Here is a 17731-nt window from a genome sequence, read left to right as displayed (position 1 = left end):
TTATTTTGTTTAGGGCAGAACGAGTGAGGCGTAAACCACTAAAGATGTACAGTGCAGTACATACAAACAAGATGACATCAAAAATAGATTTAAGTACAGTAGAGAAATATTTTCTCATTTCACAAATATAAATAAACTTGGTTTGGGTGTTGTCTCCACATACATCATTTTACTGGCTCATTTTGACGTCATAAGACATTTGTAGTAATCGGTATAAGCACAGCCCCTAGGGGGTGACTCACAGCAAAACCCTAACCTACCACATGAGGTTTGGATTACGAGACAGAGAGAGAAAAACACATGCACAGACACAGTTCATTGCCCTGGGACATAATGTTTAAATGTGGTGTGTGTGTGTGCGTGTGTGCGTGTGTGTGTCAGTGACAGATAAAGCACAGAGCAGACCTCTCCGTCAGATCACAGCTCCCTCACTTGCAGAACAGACCGGTGTCACCTGGAGGATTGATCCCAGATATGAGGCTCTGTGTCTGGGCTGGACCTCGGCGTGTCCTGCCTGTCCTGGTTCTTCTGACTTTTCTTCACGTCAAAGCAGAAAAACCCAATGAGAGACACTACTACATCGCTGCTGTGGAAATAGACTGGACATACTCTGAGAATGGCAAACCTGGGTAGGAAGATTTGTGATATTAAATATTAAGAATTCAAAATGCAGCAAGTGTTTTTTTATTATGAGATTCATAGTTTTTTACCATTAATCATTTTTCCCCATTTTATAAAATAGTTTAGTCCCATTATAATTTATTTGTTGGACTTTTGTGTGTCTAAGCTCATTTAAATCTGGTCTTATTGAAGATTTTTGTACTTTGGAGAAACAAACTGTTCTTGCCAAACAGTCTGTTTCTAATCTACAACAGTATCAACGTTGGAACGACACACACACTCACACACACACTACATTTAGATGAGTACCAGGTCACACACATTACAGTTGCAATATGCATTGAAGCAGTGTGATCATACCGTACGTTAAAGTCCACATCTTGGTGATTTTGTGTGGGACACTTGTTTTCCTTGTGTTTTCTGATTTACTCTGTGTGTTTTCCATCATTCTCCAGCTCTGGCCCCTCCTATAAGAAAGTGGTCTTTCGGGAGTATGAGAAAGGCTTCAAACAGGCTAAGACACATCCCTCCTGGTTAGGTAAATATTGCATAGGGTTTACGTGTCTGTCTGACTGTGATTACTGTTACTGTTGTTAAGTTTCCCTGTCTCAAGTTCACTGTCCATTTTTTGATAGTAAAACATCACAGAGACATTTATTTGCTAATATTTTCCGGAAAGAGAATTGATTCCCTAAAGAGAATAACATACTTACAGGCATATCAGCTGGAAAATTGAATATGTGTCGAACTGGTATGTTTATGCAGAATCATCTGTCGAATATTTTTCATTTTGTAAATGTAATTAACACGAATTATAGTATTTAAAATAGAAATAAATTATAGGTTTTTATCTAAATAGTATATTTTATTTTCCAGTAGTGTTCCATATACCAGTTACTTCCTCTGATTTACGCTTAACAAATGAATGAGTACCACGAAGGATATGTCGGGATAAAAATGGGCTTGTTGGGTTTTCTATATCATTTTATTTACAGTTATATTTTGTAAGATCTTAAACCTTAAACACTTTAAAGTGCCTTGAGATGATTCCTTTTGTGATTTGGAACTATACAAATAAAATTAATTGAACTGAATTAAATTGTATATATTACTTGTATTGCATGTTACCCATACCGGCCAATAGTTAGATTATATCTGCTGATTGGTGGAACTCAGGTAGTCAGTGAATGACCAACAGTAACACAGCGAGTCACTATCGAGGCTCATGATGTTTGTCCAAAACATAAAACTGTCCCCTTTATCTCTCTGCAGGTCTACTTGGACCCACACTGAGGGCTGAGGAGGGGGAGATGATTGTCGTCACTTTCCGAAACATGGCGACCGGACCACATAGCATCCACCCACACGGGGTCGCTTACGGGAAACAGTCAGAGGGTGAGAGTCTTTTAACCCAGCTGCAGCAACCATCTACAGCACAGTGTGACAGGCTGCTGAGGTCGCCATGGGTGTTTGTGATGTTATTCAGTCTAATAGTTACACAACATTACCCAACACAACAAACAACTGTGTTTGTCTTTTCTAAAATATTAACCAGGACAGGCAGATTATCAGAGCAGACGGTACTGAAGTCCAGCAGGAAGCATCGCTAAGCCTTAGGAAATCACTGTCTGCCCTTACATACAGACAGAAACAAGAGCCCATTAGTGATACTGTGGATTTAGGAAATTGAGACTAAGTGTGTCTTAATTTGCACTCGCAAATGATTAATCTAAAAGTCAGAGTGCAGAGAAATTCAAAATTAAAGAAGATCATGCAGGAAGCGCTTGATTAATTCTTCATTATTTGGGAACTTGGGAGGAATGTCATTTCATAAAAGAGAATTAATCATCTCCTCAGACCCCTGCTCAGCACTGGAATTTAATTAACCTGAACATTCCTGATGATGCAGTGACGTTTTGCTCCTTTGCTTTGCAGGAGCTCACTACTTTGACAACACATCGCAGAAGGAGAAAGAGGATGACGTAGTTCAGCCGAACACTGAACACGTCTACTACTGGGAGGTGACGTCAGACGTTTCTCCACAGTCAGGTGACCCCACCTGCCTCACCTACACCTATGTTTCCCACCAAGATGTTGTTAGGGACTACAACTCAGGCCTCATTGGTACTTTGCTCATCTGTAAGACTGGTAAGCAGCAAAACATGGCTGTGCTTCATTTGCTGCTTCATGAGGAATGTGAATGAACTGGGATGATTTGTCTCTGTCTTTTCAGGCAGTCTGGATGATTCGGGGAAGCAGATTGACGCCCACCAAGAGTACGTGTTCCTCTTTGGGATATTTGATGAGAGAGTGAGCAAGTACAAACCAAACAGTCAAGCCCCAGACAACCACGTCAAATACACCATCAACGGATACACGTCGGGCTCGCTGCCAGGTTAGTCACTCCGATTGATAAATGGTGAGTTAACGAGTCAGCGAGTGAGTCAATCATACAGAATGAGCAGGTAGACGTGATGTGCAGATTTGGAAAGTCATTTCAGTGTTTTATCTACTGCTATTTACCACATTTACTGTATTTCCGAGGAGATTTTTAACATGTACTTCTCTTCAGTTTAGAAAAAGCTGTTCTTAAACACTCAGCAGATGTTTAGTTACTCTAGAGTTGGTCAGTTATAGGTAGTTACTATATATGTTCTGCCTTAATCAAATTATTTAAAGATCAAAATGCATGGTGACCAGCAGATTTGTCTTTCCCGTCCAGATGTCACTATATGTGCTCATACCTCTGTGAGCCTTCACCTGGTGGGGATGAGCTCAGAGCCTGAGGTGTTCTCAGTACATATGAATGGTCATGTGCTGCAGCAGACCGGGCATAAAGTGTCTTCAGTGGGACTAATCAGTGGCTCCTCCGCCACTGCCAACATGACGGCTTTCTACCCAGGCCGCTGGATGCTGTCTTCACGCACTTTCAAGCACATAGAAGGTAAGAGTGTACTTCACTGAGATCAACAGAGTCCTCGTTCACTGCAGATTGATGGATACTATCAGCCACTGAATGCAAATCTACTGCTGTTCCAGCTGGCATGCACGGTTTTGTGGATGTGAAGAAGTGTGACGGCTTCGAAGCAACGAGACGAAAGCTCACTATAGAGCAAAAAAGACAAAGCAGGGAGTGGAAATACTACATAGCTGCTGAGGAAATAGTCTGGGACTATGCACCTCAGATCCAAAAACATGTTGATGAGTAAGCAGCATTTACCTACGGTGTATCCTCTGTGTATAATGCTCTTAACAGCTTTTCACTTTTGCTGTAATGAAGAGACAAAACATCATTTTCCATCATTCACTCTCTTAGGAAAATCTAGAGGGCCAGTGTTTAGAAGCTGTTCATTCATTGAAAGCTTTATAACTGTCTTAAACTTTTTTTTGTAGGGACTTCAAGCACCTGTACCTGAAACAGTCGCCAACACGCATTGGTCCGAAGTACAAGAAGGCTGTGTACTATCTGTACAATAATGAGTCCTTCACTGAACGGCTAGAGGACAAACATAAGAAAAGTGGTCGTGGGCTCCTGGGCCCAGTGATCAGGGCACAAGTCAGAGATGTTGTCACGGTGAGACCAAGTTAAATATATTTATTATTATTTATTTAAATCTGATTATGGAGCGAATCATGAGCAAGATAAAAGTCTTAATTCTGCTAAAGAGGAGATCAGGAAGGGATCTACTGTATGTATGTAACACTGGTTAATGAAAAATGTTTGTAGATGAATCCACATATTACCTGGTTTAAAACAACAACTAACAGACACATAATGAAGAAGTTATTCTCCTTGATCAGAGGGTGATAAGATGCTGTGAGAACTTGGTTTATTTCTGCTACTGTTCATGTGAACTCATGAAACTTAAATGGACACAGCACCTACACTGTTCATCAGCTGTGGACATAAACACTATCAAATCATAGCTGTGCCTGGCAATCGGTGGTATTTCGAACCAATGACTGTGGTCTGAGGACATGTGTCACTCGTATATTGTCCTTCATTATCACAGAACATTGTTTACACTCACACATTCTCCTGTTCTTTTACAGATTGTTTTCAAGAACATGGCCTCCAGGCCCTACAGTATCTATCCACATGGACTGACAATAGACAAATCAGCAGAAGGAGTCAACTACCCAGAAGGAGGTACAGAGTCTCTCCACATTATGTATATATATATATATATATATATATATATATATATATATATATATATATATATATATACAATTATATGAAAAGATTAAACTCTCAGTCTGACTGAAATAAATGGAGCATTTCTCCCTCTGGCTGTCAGGAAACCAGTCTCACGGTGTTCTGCCAGGTGAGACACGCACCTACGTGTGGAGAGTGGCTGAAGAGGACGAGCCATTAGAAGGAGACGCCCGATGTGTGACACGAATGTACCACAGTGCTGTGGACACACCACGTGACATCGCCTCAGGACTCATAGGACCGTTGCTCATCTGCAGGAGTCAGTCCCTCAATGTCAGGAATGTGCAGGTAAATACGTTCAACCTGAACAACCTGAATGGAACCACAGCTTATTACCTAGATATTACCTATTCATTTTGATATTACTCTGATATTACAGCGTTATTAATGAGTTATTACCATGATATCTCCTTCTTATTACCTAACTATTACCACACCTTGACCCAGTTATTACTTAACTGTAAAGCAAACAGCTACCGGTGTCTGATTTGTTTCTACAGCTGAGAGCAGACAAGGAGCAGCATGCCATGTTTGCTGTGTTCGATGAAAACAAGAGCTGGTACCTGGATTACAACATTCGCCAGTATTGTGATCGATCCAAAGTCAACAAGGCAGACCTAGACTTTTACAAGTCCAATGTCATGCACAGTAAGGCTTAACTTAATCTCAAAGGATCTAATAAAAGCTCATCATGTTATGACACAAACTCTCACATCTCACTGCATTGCCTTCATCATCCCGTTTGACGACTACATTCATGTTCGTATCCTTACAGCGATTAATGGTTATGCATTTGAGAGTGGCCCGGTCTTAGGCTTCTGCAACGGTGAGGTTGCAACGTGGCACGTGTCAAGCGTTGGAGCGCAGGACTACATCCAGACAGCTACGTTTTACGGCCATCCATTCATGCTGAATGAGCGGACGGAGGACTTCCTCAGCCTCTATCCCATGACTGGAGAAACCATCACTATGAAAATGGACAACATTGGTCAGTGGAGGATCACAATACCTCTTTTTAAGTCACATCCAATTGTTCTACCAGTAAGAATGCTTTGTACTTGAGGCATTAAGTCCATAGAGACTAATAAAATTTAGTTGTGAATCTTTTGTGTATGAAGAGTAACAGCTGCTTAGCTCTGTCATGAACGCTCTTTCTCTTCAGGTATCTGGCTCATGGCTTCCCTGAATTCCCATGGTACAACCAAAGGAATGCGTGTGAAGTTTCGGGATGTGGAGTGTTATCGCGATTACCAGTATGACTACAGTGAAGAAGAAGTTAAAACAAAAGAAACCAAAGCCTTTTCTTTTTGGAACCCAGCCACCTTGGATGATATCAAAAAGGCAGAGGAGAAACCGAAACCGGTGCAACCACAGACTGTGGAGATAGATATTTACACAGACATGTTTGCAGACGAATTAGGTCTCAGGTCACGGAAAAATCAATCTACAGACTCAGATGCGGAGTTGCTGGACCTCTCTGTCCTGGACTATGATGTTATTAATGTGCCTGACAAAGGTATTAATATCAACATCAGCACCAGTGAAACACAGAGGAAAAATGAGACTTCGACTCCAAAACCAAAAACTCTAGACAAGACATTGTTTTCAATTTGGAACGAGGTTGACGGCATAATCACAAAAGTAATTCGTTTGCTAAACATGAATGAGAATTCAACATCTGTAGAGAAACACAGCGCTGAATCAATGTTTAATGATTCTTCTGTATTTAAAACAGAGAATGAGACGTTCTCCTCAAACGGGACAGAGGTAGACAAAGTAAACCTGACAGTGGTTAATTCACTGAACCGAAGCGTCAGTGAGAACACGACACATGCACAGAACAGTATTACTGAACCTACTTTTACCAGTTTTTCTGCAAATAAAACAGAAAACACATCTGTTGTATTACTAAAGAAGGACAGTGTCTCTGACGATGTCTCAAATCTCATTAACAGTGGAATGTCTGACACAAGGAACACAACATTTCACGATGCTGTAGCATCATCAGTGATGGGAAATGTATCTGCAGAGTCGGCCAATCTTACAGTAACATTAAATGAAACAACACCAACTGCAATTTTAAGTTCTGTCCTGGAGCTGGACTCAATCTTGGTGGAAGACTCCAAGGAAAAACTGACAAGAGGGGATGTGTTCTCTTACTCTGTGCCTCTCCACGGTGCACCAGAGCACAACGTGTCCGTCCTCACTGTGTCACAAAGGGAAGATGAGAATAAGACAGCAACAAACCACATTAACAGGTCAGCAGATGCAACTAACCACTTGTTGTCCATACAAACAGCTGATGTTGGAGACGTTAACATAAACAACACAGACAGCTACAACTTGACAGCTTTCAAATTGACAGACAACAAAACCAATGTAAATGGTTCTTTGAGGATTGTCCCAGAGCTGCAGTACGAACTACAAATGAATTCCTCTGAGGTGTTGATTAATTCAGCTAATTCAAGCCTTGAAAATGTGACAGACCCCGAGACTGAAACACAGTCTTTACAAAATGTCACAGTGAACACATACACATCAAATTCCTCAGAGGAGATTAGTTCAGAGAGCAGAGAGAACATCACAGCGTCTCAGAGCAGGTTCAACCACACATCTTCTATAGCAACATCCTCCAATGAGACTAGGGCCTCAGGGAGCCTGTCCCTCTCCAAAAGTGCAGTTAAAATATACACTTCTGAAGATCTAGGTGCCTCAGACAGCAGCAGCAGTGAGGAAGTGTTTGTCTACCTGAAAGAAAGTAACACACAGGTTATTCAAACCACCTCTGTCAAAACACAGGGCCACAACTGGACTTATGATGGAACTCACCAAATGGTTCCTCTGGACATTCCCGATCACAGAAAATATTTTGAGAACGAGACCCCTCAGAAAGAACCAGCTCCAAAAAAGAAGAAGACAGTGATTCTGCGACAGAGGCCCCTGAAGGGCCAAAGCATGAAAACAAAGAAGAAGAAGCAGTACCAGCCTCAGGCCAGGAGTGGATTACCATTTTCCCCTCGCGGATTCAATCCAGGCATGACGCCGCGTGGGACTCGACCCAATGTACCACAACCTGTCTCTGATGAGCAACAGCTCATTAACTCCCCTGTGGTCATCGGTCTGCCTAGGGCAGACTTCAGCGACTATGAGATGTACATTCCTGGGGAACAACCACGTCATATAGAGCTGGGTGGGCAAGACGTGACAGCAGATGAATATGAGTATGTGACCTACATAGACCCCTACAGTGGTCATGACGAAAATAAGAATCTCAACCTGGATGAAACCATCAAATACTTCTTAAAATACTCAGGCCCAAATGTAAAGACTTATTTCATTGCAGCAGAAGAGGTTGAGTGGGACTACGCTGGCTATGGACAGAGGTAAGCTCAGAGACTGTATCAACAAATGCTCCTTAGATGTTTGAAAAGACAAGAATGTTCAGATTCATTATACATTTGTACTCATCCATACACATGCTAAGCTAATGAAAGGCCCTGTTATCACACAGGAGGCAAGAGAAGTCGGACCAAAGCATGAGAGAAATGACCACGTTCACCAAGGTGGTTTTCAGGGGTTACATGGATAGTAGCTTCAGTACACCTGATGTCCGTGGAGAGCTAGACGAGCATCTCGGTATCCTGGGACCTGTCATCAAGGCGGAGGTTGGACAAAGCATCATAGTAAGTACTGCGTATATATATATATATTATTATTATATCCTCATTACAGTTTGCTTTTGCTTTTTTTTTTTTGCTTTTATTGTCTTTAAATGATGAGGCTGAAACCATTCGTTAATGTTGCAAGAAGCAGAGAGTAGCTGAGAACAGAACATTAAGAAAATCTTAGTGATATGAGAAAACAAGACGGTAACTAAGTCAAATATACTAAACAAATACTTAAGCATTTTAACTGATATAACACAACTCACCTGTATTTGCAAACTTCCACCAAGCTAAGCTAACCCACTGTAGCTCTGTATGTACTTTAAATGGTTGATGACTGGTGTCAGTCCTCTCACCCGACTCTCAGGAAGAAAATGAACAAGCTGATTTTCCAGAACATCTAATTCTTAACTATAACTCCCAGCGCTGTGTCCTTTGTCTGACAGGTGGTGTTCAGGAACAATGCCAACCGTCCCTATTCCATACATCCCAATGGGGTTTCCTACACCAAGCAGTCCGAGGGGCTGTCCTATGATGATGGTTCCCAGTCCTGGTATGAATATGACAATGAGGTTCAACCCAATACCACCTTCACATATTCATGGAAGGTCAGTTCTTCTGTCGGGCCACTGCAAGATGAGTCTAACTGTCGGACCTGGGCCTACTATTCAGGTGTTAATCCCGTGAGTATTGTACTCTGTTCATTAACTCTATGTTTATTACTAAAAAATACTCGTACAAAAATTATATTCACTGAATGTAGAAATTGAATTTAGGAAAAAGACACTGTGGGACACAGATGAAATTAAAACTTAATAATCTGAAATATAAACAAACAGAGTCTACAGAGCTTTCAAACACTTTAGACTATATGCTGTGTCTTTTAGGAACGGGACATCCACTCTGGTTTGATTGGCCCTTTGCTGGTGTGTCGAGAGGGAACCCTGGACAGGAACGTATTAGACACGAGGGAGTTCGTGCTGCTTTTCATGACCTTTGATGAGTCGCAGAGCTGGTACTATGAGAAGAACAGCGAACTGATACAGAGGAAAAACCGCAGGAGAGCGATGAACCCCAGCTTCGAGGAGAAACTCAAGTTCCATTGTAATTCATAATGTCCCTTCAGCTGGTCTGCTTGAAATAATCATGTTCCCAAAAGCTTTTGAGTATCATCAACACAAATTATATTGCTTTTAAAATACAATCGTTTCTTATGTAGCTTTCATACATTAAAAAAAGAAAATCAAAGTCACCTGCTCAACATGTTGAATGAGCATCTCTGTGTTCTTTCCATAGCCATCAATGGAATCATATACAACCTAAAAGGCCTGAGAATGTACACCAACCAGCTCGTGTGCTGGCATCTGATCAACATGGGCTCTCCCAGAGACTTTCATAGCGTCCACTTCCACGGACAGACGTTCCTCCATAAGAAGGCCACCAGCTACAGACACGCTGTCTATCCACTACTGCCTGGTGAGCACCTCAGTGTTTGTGAAATCCGAGTGAAATCCTTCTTTCAGCTCTTTATTAGAAGTCATGCTGCACAGTATTTACCTCAAAACAGTGTTGAGGAAGATAATGTGTACTGGTTGACGTCAGTGTCACTGTACACGCAGGGAGCTTTGCTACTCTGGAGATGCGTCCAACCAAACCTGGCCTGTGGCAGCTGGAGACAGAAGTTGGATTCAACCAGCAGAACGGCATGCAAACCCTCTTCTTAGTCCTCAATAATGGTACAAACCATCAATATTGCTCTGCAGCATTTGTATGTATGTCTTTCTAACCACTACACTGACGTATCGATGCTCTGTGCTGTGTCTTCTCTAAGACTGCTACCATCCCCTGGGAATGGAATCAGGCAGTGTGAAAGATGAGCAGATCACAGCAATCAACACTAGAGGTAGCTACACGCCTTCTTCCTGTCTGTAGTAAACTGTGTTCTCACCACGATCACACATGATGATGTGAACTGTTGTAGTAAAGTTCTGTAACCAACACTGTTTGAAGGATACTGGGGGCCTCATCTTGCCAGACTGAACAATCAGGGGCAATTCAATGCATGGAGCACAGAGGTGAACAACAGCTGGATTCAGGTGTGTGTTGTAGATGCAGGTACTGATTATGTGCACTTGTCTTCAGTGTGAATTCACTCTGCTACCTGTGGACTTGTTCAGGTCGACTTCCAGCGGCCAGTTGTGATCAGCCAGGTGGCCACGCAGGGAGCCCGGCAGTTGTTCCAGACCCAGTTTGTGGACAGGTACTCGATCTCTTACAGCACCGACAGGCGGAAGTGGATCTTCTATAAGGGCGACAGCAGAGGCTTGAGGAAGGTGAGTGAAGTTTGATCCATCAATCTAAAGAGAAGTGACGTGTGATCACCTCTTCACCTCTTGTCTGTGGCTCACCCTCTTTTCCCAGGTATTTACTGGGAACCAGGAAAACTCCGATACAAAGAGAAACACCTTCTTTCCTCCTTTGATTGGACGGTTCATCAGGCTTCACCCTATCAACTGGTACAACAAGGCCACAGTCCGCATGGAGTTCTACGGCTGTGAGCTTGATGGTGAGAAGTTACTGCTCATGTATGAAGGTGGTTAAGACATCATGTCTTGATGGAACCATGCACATTTTCCCTCAAATTCTTATTTTATTTTTCCAATTAACAAAAGACAGCAACAAAGAACTGTTTCATCCGCGTCTGTAACTTTTTGATGCAGAATAAAAAACTTTATTTATTTACATTGTTCACTAAACACATCAGTATCTTCCTAATAGACCCCAAAATGCACACGTTGGGTTGAAATTGAGGTAGAGTTTGTGTCTGACTTTTGGACATCAGCTGTATGAGACTTATTAAAGAAATCACTGATAAACTGCAGGGTCAGTGGTTCGACTCCCAGTTCCTCCCCGACCACATGTTGAACCCAATTCTTAATCCTCTACCTACTCCTTCCTCAGGCTGCTCGGTGCCTCTGGGGATGGAGAGCGGACTGATAGAAGACCATCACATCACTGCCAGCTCCACAGCTTCCAGCTGGTACGGCGGACCCTGGAAACCCTCCTTTGCGCGTCTCAACAGACAGGGCACCATCAACGCGTGGCAGGCTAAGGTACTGATGCTAACCTCACATGACAGCATTCAATGTGTGAATTTGTACTTTTGCACGTCTTAACTTACAAGTCAGACGTGTTCTTCCACAGTATAACGACATGTACCAGTGGCTTCAGGTGGAGCTGCCCCAAGTTAAGAAGATCACAGGTATCGTGACACAGGGAGCCAAGGCTCTGAGGAAAGAGATGTATGTCATGTCGTACAGCCTGCAGTACAGCGACAATGGGATACACTGGAACCATTACACAGATGATGAGAATGTCACATTCAAGGTGAGCTGCAGTAAAATCACGTGGAAACTTTGCTTAAACAAACTGGAGTTTTCTTCTGAACAATCTCTCTCTTCAAATCCAGACCTTTCCTGGAAATACAAACAACAGTGACCATGTGAAGAACTACATTTACCCTCCTATCTTCTCCCGCTTCATCCGAATCATCCCCAGGACCTGGTGGGTCTCTCTCACCATGAGAATAGAACTACTGGGCTGTGACTTTGAGTGACACACACACAAACGTGTCAGGTCCACCAGGCTCATATACTGTACAAGCACACTGACACATGTAGTGTCTGCTCACTGCATGCATCCACCTGCACACATACTGTAACGTATAGAGGATACTTCACAGAAATACAGTATCGCAAAGCACATTTATTAAAGTCATCATGTGAAACCAGCTGCTACATAAACTTTATGGAGTTGGATGCTGCAGTCAAGCATTGAAAGCAAAGAAGTCCTTTTACAAATGAATACAGTACAAAGTGTAGTACAGTATAGAGTAGTATAGAGTAGTATACAGTAGTATACAGTAGTATACAGTAGTATAGGCCCACCTATGGACAGACATGGTAATGTAGCTGGTGCTGTGTCTGCGTCGCTGGTTTTTGCCTAATAAACTTTAAAAGATGCAAAAATCCAACATGTGATAGAATGTAACTTAGTAATCTTAGCCCCTTTTAAAGTTGCATTTGGAAGCTTATACCAGTTCATCTGAAATCAATAGAAATAAGTGTAAATATGTAAACAAGTAAACAGCATAATTTATTTTTCAATAAACATGAATACTGTTCCTACTTTTCAGTGTGTGCTTCACTGATGATTGAGAACATACCGTACATGAATGTCTGCAAACAGAGAAGGAGTCTGGGAACACAGATATGATCTCATGGTGTGGTGAAGGTGCCACTCTTAGCACCTCTGCCGAGGCCAGCCCCCCCTCATTAAGTAGCGCCTCGTGGCCTCTAGAGTCAACAGACACGTGCAGCTGCAAACACATGGGCTGTTTATCCATTTGCTGCTCATGCTGAACTGAGCACTGTGGCTGTGAAAGTGTCAGCGTGGCTGCTGTGTGTGCTACTGATCTGTGAAGGCAAATTAACCCGCAGGTAGTTTATTGGACAACTGGCTGATGAATGGGGCTTTGGGAACAGTGGCTGCTGATGAAAACCAGCTGTTTGTCTCTGAAACCTTCATTCAAAGGTTCACGTGCAGTTGTGACTGTGCACCACCAGATGTCGCTCTGAGTTCGAGCTCAGCTGAAGCTCAGACGTGGACAAAACAGTTTCACATCTGTCAGAGAGGGTTTTATACTGTTCTCTTCATTAGAAGATCACTGGAGGTCACGTGAAGAAAAAACAGGCTGAATGATAAGACTCCAGGTTCCAGTGAGAGTACAGTGCAGTTCTTATGGACCACATATTGTGCTGTTTAGATAAAAACCTACTAGAACCAGAACACACGGGGGTGAAGTCTCCTTCATGCACTAATAAATTATAATAACATTACGTTTGATGGGACTGTGGAGGTGAATCAGACAAATGTAATTTACTTATTCATTTGATTTATTTATATTAATTTAAAAACATTGCAATGCAGTGTAGGAATGCATGAAATGCATAAGAGACTCCTTCACAGAACAGTAATGTTAAGTTAAATAACAGAATCATTGTCAGCATAAATGTACTCATTAAAAAGTTTCTAAAAACACTTTATGTGCAGAGCGCTCCCTGTCAGTGTTACGCTGTGATGGCATTCAACGCTACTGAGGTGGAGCTTTGTAAATTAACTAGTAATGTAATAATAATAATAATAATAAAAGTACAATATCTGCTTCTAAAATACAGTAAAACAGACCAGTAGAGGTGCCAGCAGCACACAAACTGAATACTCAAGTACCTGCCTCAGAAATACTGCAGAGGTGGAATTTTTACTGCAGCTGAAGTACAAGTACATGACTGAAAGTGATTCTCTGAGCATCCACCTGAGTTACTGATAATAAAAAGGATTTTAAACATCATGACTTGAGAACAGAACATTTACTGACTGTGGCTGCAGCAGTTTGTACTTTACAGTGTCTCCTGTTCTACTTCCAGTGCAGTACTGTGTCTGTGTACTTGTACACTGCAGTACTATAAATATCTGTGTACTACACGTCGAGTTGTTTACAAACATACTTTTATGAGGGAGACGTCAGGAACAGTTTTATTAGTCACACACACACACACACACACACACACACACACACACACACACACACACCCCTCCCCTCGCCGGTCCCCGCCCCTCCCAGCAGGCCCCGTTAAAAGGCTGCGGTCCCGGGACCGGAGGTTCAGTTCTAGACCTGCAGGAGAGCTGCTCCACCTCCTACTGAGGGACACACGGACTCTGGACTGTTCTGGTTCTGGTTCTGCTGGTTCTGGTTCTGCTGGTTCGTCTCATCATGAAGTCTCCGAAGCTTAAAGCCCAAAGTACGTTGTTTCTTTTATTTTAAATATATTTATAAAGTCAGCTGTGAGTGAACTAAACCTTTAATCTCCTCTGATTGGCTAATATTTGTATTTAACCCCAATAATAAAACGTATTATTCTTATTATTAACTTCGTTTCCTTGCAGCGAAGTTCGCCCACGACGCGGACCTGAAGGACGCGCTGTGCGAGTTCGACGCGGTGATCGAAGACTTCACGTCGCCGGTGGAGAAGCGACACTTCAGGTACGACGAGCACCTGAAGACCATGAAGAGGAGGAGCAGCACCAGCGTGAGCGACAGCGGCATCAGCGACTCCGAGAGTAAGTGAAAGCTCCTGTTTGTGTGTGAGACTCAAACTCGTGATGTTCGCCTCGGTCCTTCTCTTCTCCTGGACTCAGTGTCACCCTCTCTCCTCCTCCTCTGACTCCCCCTCGTTTTGTCTCCTCTCTGGAGTTTTACTACAGTTCTCCATCAAACTGTTCAGCACTTCTCCAGCTGCTCTGATCCGGATGGAATCGCCTCATGAGCTGACACGCAGAGGAAAATATGTTTCATGTCCTCATGAGCAAAGACGGTTCCTCAGACACGTGTGGAACCTCCACAGGAAGCTGGGAAAAGGTTTCTGGCCTGTGGAACCATTTCAATGTGGATTTAACTGCAGGCTGGGCTCCAGACAGAAGGTTTCTGCCTTTGGGAAGTGATGTGGTGATTGTATAATAAGTTCGTGGTGGTTAGATGCTCTGATTACTGCGTTACCACTGAACATCACACAATAATGACCGTGATGATTTGCTCAAGGGATCAGATTCCTAGCTGAGCTCTGTCTTCTCCATGGCAGTCGAATGAAGAGGGACCTGTCCCACGTAGGACGTCCTATTGTGTTGTAGCCTGATGGATGGAGACACTGCTGACGGAGCAGATAAAGGACAAACTGTGCAGAGTCTTTGACGTCCAGCCTAGAGTGAGGAGGAGGAGGAACTAGAGAAGGAAAGAGGGATGAAGGGAAGTGAAAACTGAGAAATGAGGTGTTTTTGTTGTTTTGGTTCAAATGTGAAGTGAAGTCGGGGCCGTGGCTCTGTGTGTGGTGTCTCCTGTCTCCAGCTGTGTTCAGTGCTGAGTGGAGGGAGACGTGCAGGTCAGGGGGCGTTCGACATCTGAGACGCTGTTAAGATCTGCTGCAGTTCAGCAGAGAAGAACGAGTAAGATGATGATACGTCCACAAAGCTGATTGAATGAACGTCATGGTCTTTTGAAGTGATGTGATGTTACGGTTTGGATGATACAGACAGAAACTGACCTCTGACCTTATCAAGCACTAATAGAGGCTCATGTATGTGGGACAGGTCACACAGGAACGTGTGGTTCACCTGGTCTAATTCACCTGTGTTGTGTCTGACAGGTGCAGAGTCGCTCAACAGAAACAGCTTCAGCTTCAGCGACGAGAGGCTCAACTCCCCCACCGTGTTCTCCCCCAGCACCACCTCGCCTCCTCTCATGTCACCAAAACGTGAGCTGCACCATTTAAACACACACTGTGACGTCACACGTCAGCTTTGACTCACGACTCGGTCTGAACCTCTGTTTGTTTCCTTCACAGCCAAACTGGGAGACACCAAAGAGCTGGAGGACTTCATCGCCGACCTCGACAGGACATTAGAGAGTGAGTGCTGATGATTGAGCCCGTGTGCTTGTGCCGCCCTCCACTCAGGATTAACAGGAGCATTTGTCCCATGTGTCAGCTATGCTAACGATCGGGAGCCCCTCCCCGTAGGTTTCTAAGAAACAATGATGTGTCAGGACTGTGAAGAGCTGGGCTGCTGTGTGGACCGTGAGGCCCCTGAGGTTAAATTGGAGGGAAAGGCAGCGGATCCGTTTTCATCCTGTCACTCAGCTTTGCAGAGAGAACTGCTACCAACAGCATGCGATTCGAAAACAGCATATAGAATGTGAACTGTTGGGTTTTGTGTTTCATCCCCTTGTGTGTGTGTGTGTGTGTGTGTGTGTGTATATAGGTCAACACAGACGCGGAGCAGTGTGAATGTGCATGTAGGAAACTGTAAGCTGAGATGGCAGCAGGGTGTTTAGTAGCTTACAGAACGTCAGGAGTAATAGACGTACACGATGATTTGTGTCAGATTTGGCTTGTGAGTGTTGGAACTTGCATCAGCACATGAGGAATGTGATCTGGAGCAAACCTGGGTTGAAATTCCAACTGTAAATGTCAGGAATGGACAGGAGCTCCATGTTTCTCCTGCTGTCTCCTGTCACTGAGTATCTGCTCCCTGTCCTGTAAAGCCGGACCTTCAGTCCGTCAGTCCTTGTTATCCAGGGAGAGCGGCGTGTTTACGATGACGAGCCTGTAAAACTGAACATCCGCCGCTCTGAGAATAGAGCAGGCGACCGAGGAGCCCGGGAGTCCTGTTCTAACCAGGTCTGTCTGTCTGTCTGTCTGTCTGTCTGTCTGTCTGTCTGTCTGTCCTCAGGCATGTGACAGAGACTCGCAGTCTTCTTGGAGTGTAGCCACGAGGGAGGAAGGGAGTGAACGTGTGGACCCCCGACATCAAAAACCAGCCAACAGGATACAGCTGGATGGGGCAGCAACTGCCAAGTGGCTCCGCTACATCATCAGGTCTAGTCAGAGCCCCCCCCCCCCCCCCCCAGCTGCTGCGATGTAAGGACTGCAGTGACGGTCAAAATTAACATCGTAGGGAACCCGAGGACAAGAACAGTGATGGAGGTTACAGGAATGACGACGTGTTCTATGTCTTACGAAGATTCACAATCACACCCCCACACACACACACACCACAGGTCCCACTCCCTCAGCCCAAACCTCAGCTAGAAGAGTATTTAAGAACGGCTTTTTATAATAGAAATATATTTGTAATTTTTTCAAGCTTCTTATTGTAAATTGTTCATTTCTGTGAAATATATTTTTATATCTTATGTAAATAATAATTGTGTTAAATTCACATTAAGATCTGACACAGGTTGACTGGAATGAAGTTGGTCACATGTGAAAACGTACTCACCTGGAAAGAACTGGAACACATTCATGTATTTATAACAGCTGACGTCGGCCAGAGAGAATATTCAAGTATTAAATATTGTTCTTTTACTAACACGTGCCTCCTCTTCTTATTTGAAACTCCTCATCAACACGCTGTAGTTTTCTAAAAATGGATTCATGTCGTCCAGAACCTGAGCGTAGAGCTGCTGACAGGTTGACTGAGGAAGATCCCACACTGGGAATCTTCAGATGACAGTTGGCTCCTCACCAGCTCAGCGCTTTATTAACCCACCACCGCTCCCTGAGTTTCTCCTGGTCTCTGGGTTTTTCACTGAGCTGTTGATGTTGCTCCCATT

General features: G+C 43.5%; 2 protein-coding genes across 2 annotated transcripts; both read left to right on the top strand.

Moving 5' to 3' along the window:
• Window positions 1-474: 474 nt before the first annotated feature.
• LOC113173526 (venom prothrombin activator omicarin-C non-catalytic subunit-like) lies at window positions 475-12389 on the top strand. Its single transcript, XM_026376955.1, has 25 exons — window positions 475-629; window positions 1077-1159; window positions 1894-2016; window positions 2557-2769; window positions 2855-3016; window positions 3344-3565; window positions 3661-3826; window positions 4015-4195; window positions 4675-4771; window positions 4923-5128; window positions 5341-5488; window positions 5616-5828; window positions 6003-8223; window positions 8352-8523; window positions 8952-9188; window positions 9393-9609; window positions 9802-9981; window positions 10125-10241; window positions 10337-10408; window positions 10516-10601; window positions 10683-10838; window positions 10927-11071; window positions 11467-11618; window positions 11710-11892; window positions 11975-12389. The coding sequence occupies exons 1-25, from the start codon at window positions 475-477 to the stop codon at window positions 12119-12121; spliced, it is 6054 nt and encodes a 2017-aa protein (XP_026232740.1). The 3' UTR covers window positions 12122-12389.
• Window positions 12390-14229: 1840 nt separating this feature from the next.
• On the top strand, window positions 14230-16916 carry rgcc (regulator of cell cycle). The gene is made up of 5 exons (XM_026375569.1): window positions 14230-14366; window positions 14512-14685; window positions 15765-15872; window positions 15963-16025; window positions 16849-16916. The coding sequence occupies exons 1-5, from the start codon at window positions 14339-14341 to the stop codon at window positions 16854-16856; spliced, it is 381 nt and encodes a 126-aa protein (XP_026231354.1). The 5' UTR covers window positions 14230-14338; the 3' UTR covers window positions 16857-16916.
• The last annotated feature ends 815 nt before the right edge of the window (window positions 16917-17731 follow it).

This window comes from Anabas testudineus, chromosome 21 (assembly GCF_900324465.2).
Source record: "Anabas testudineus chromosome 21, fAnaTes1.2, whole genome shotgun sequence".
Taxonomy (NCBI): Eukaryota; Metazoa; Chordata; class Actinopteri; order Anabantiformes; family Anabantidae; genus Anabas; species Anabas testudineus.
This window is presented reverse-complemented; position numbering and strand designations above follow the sequence as displayed.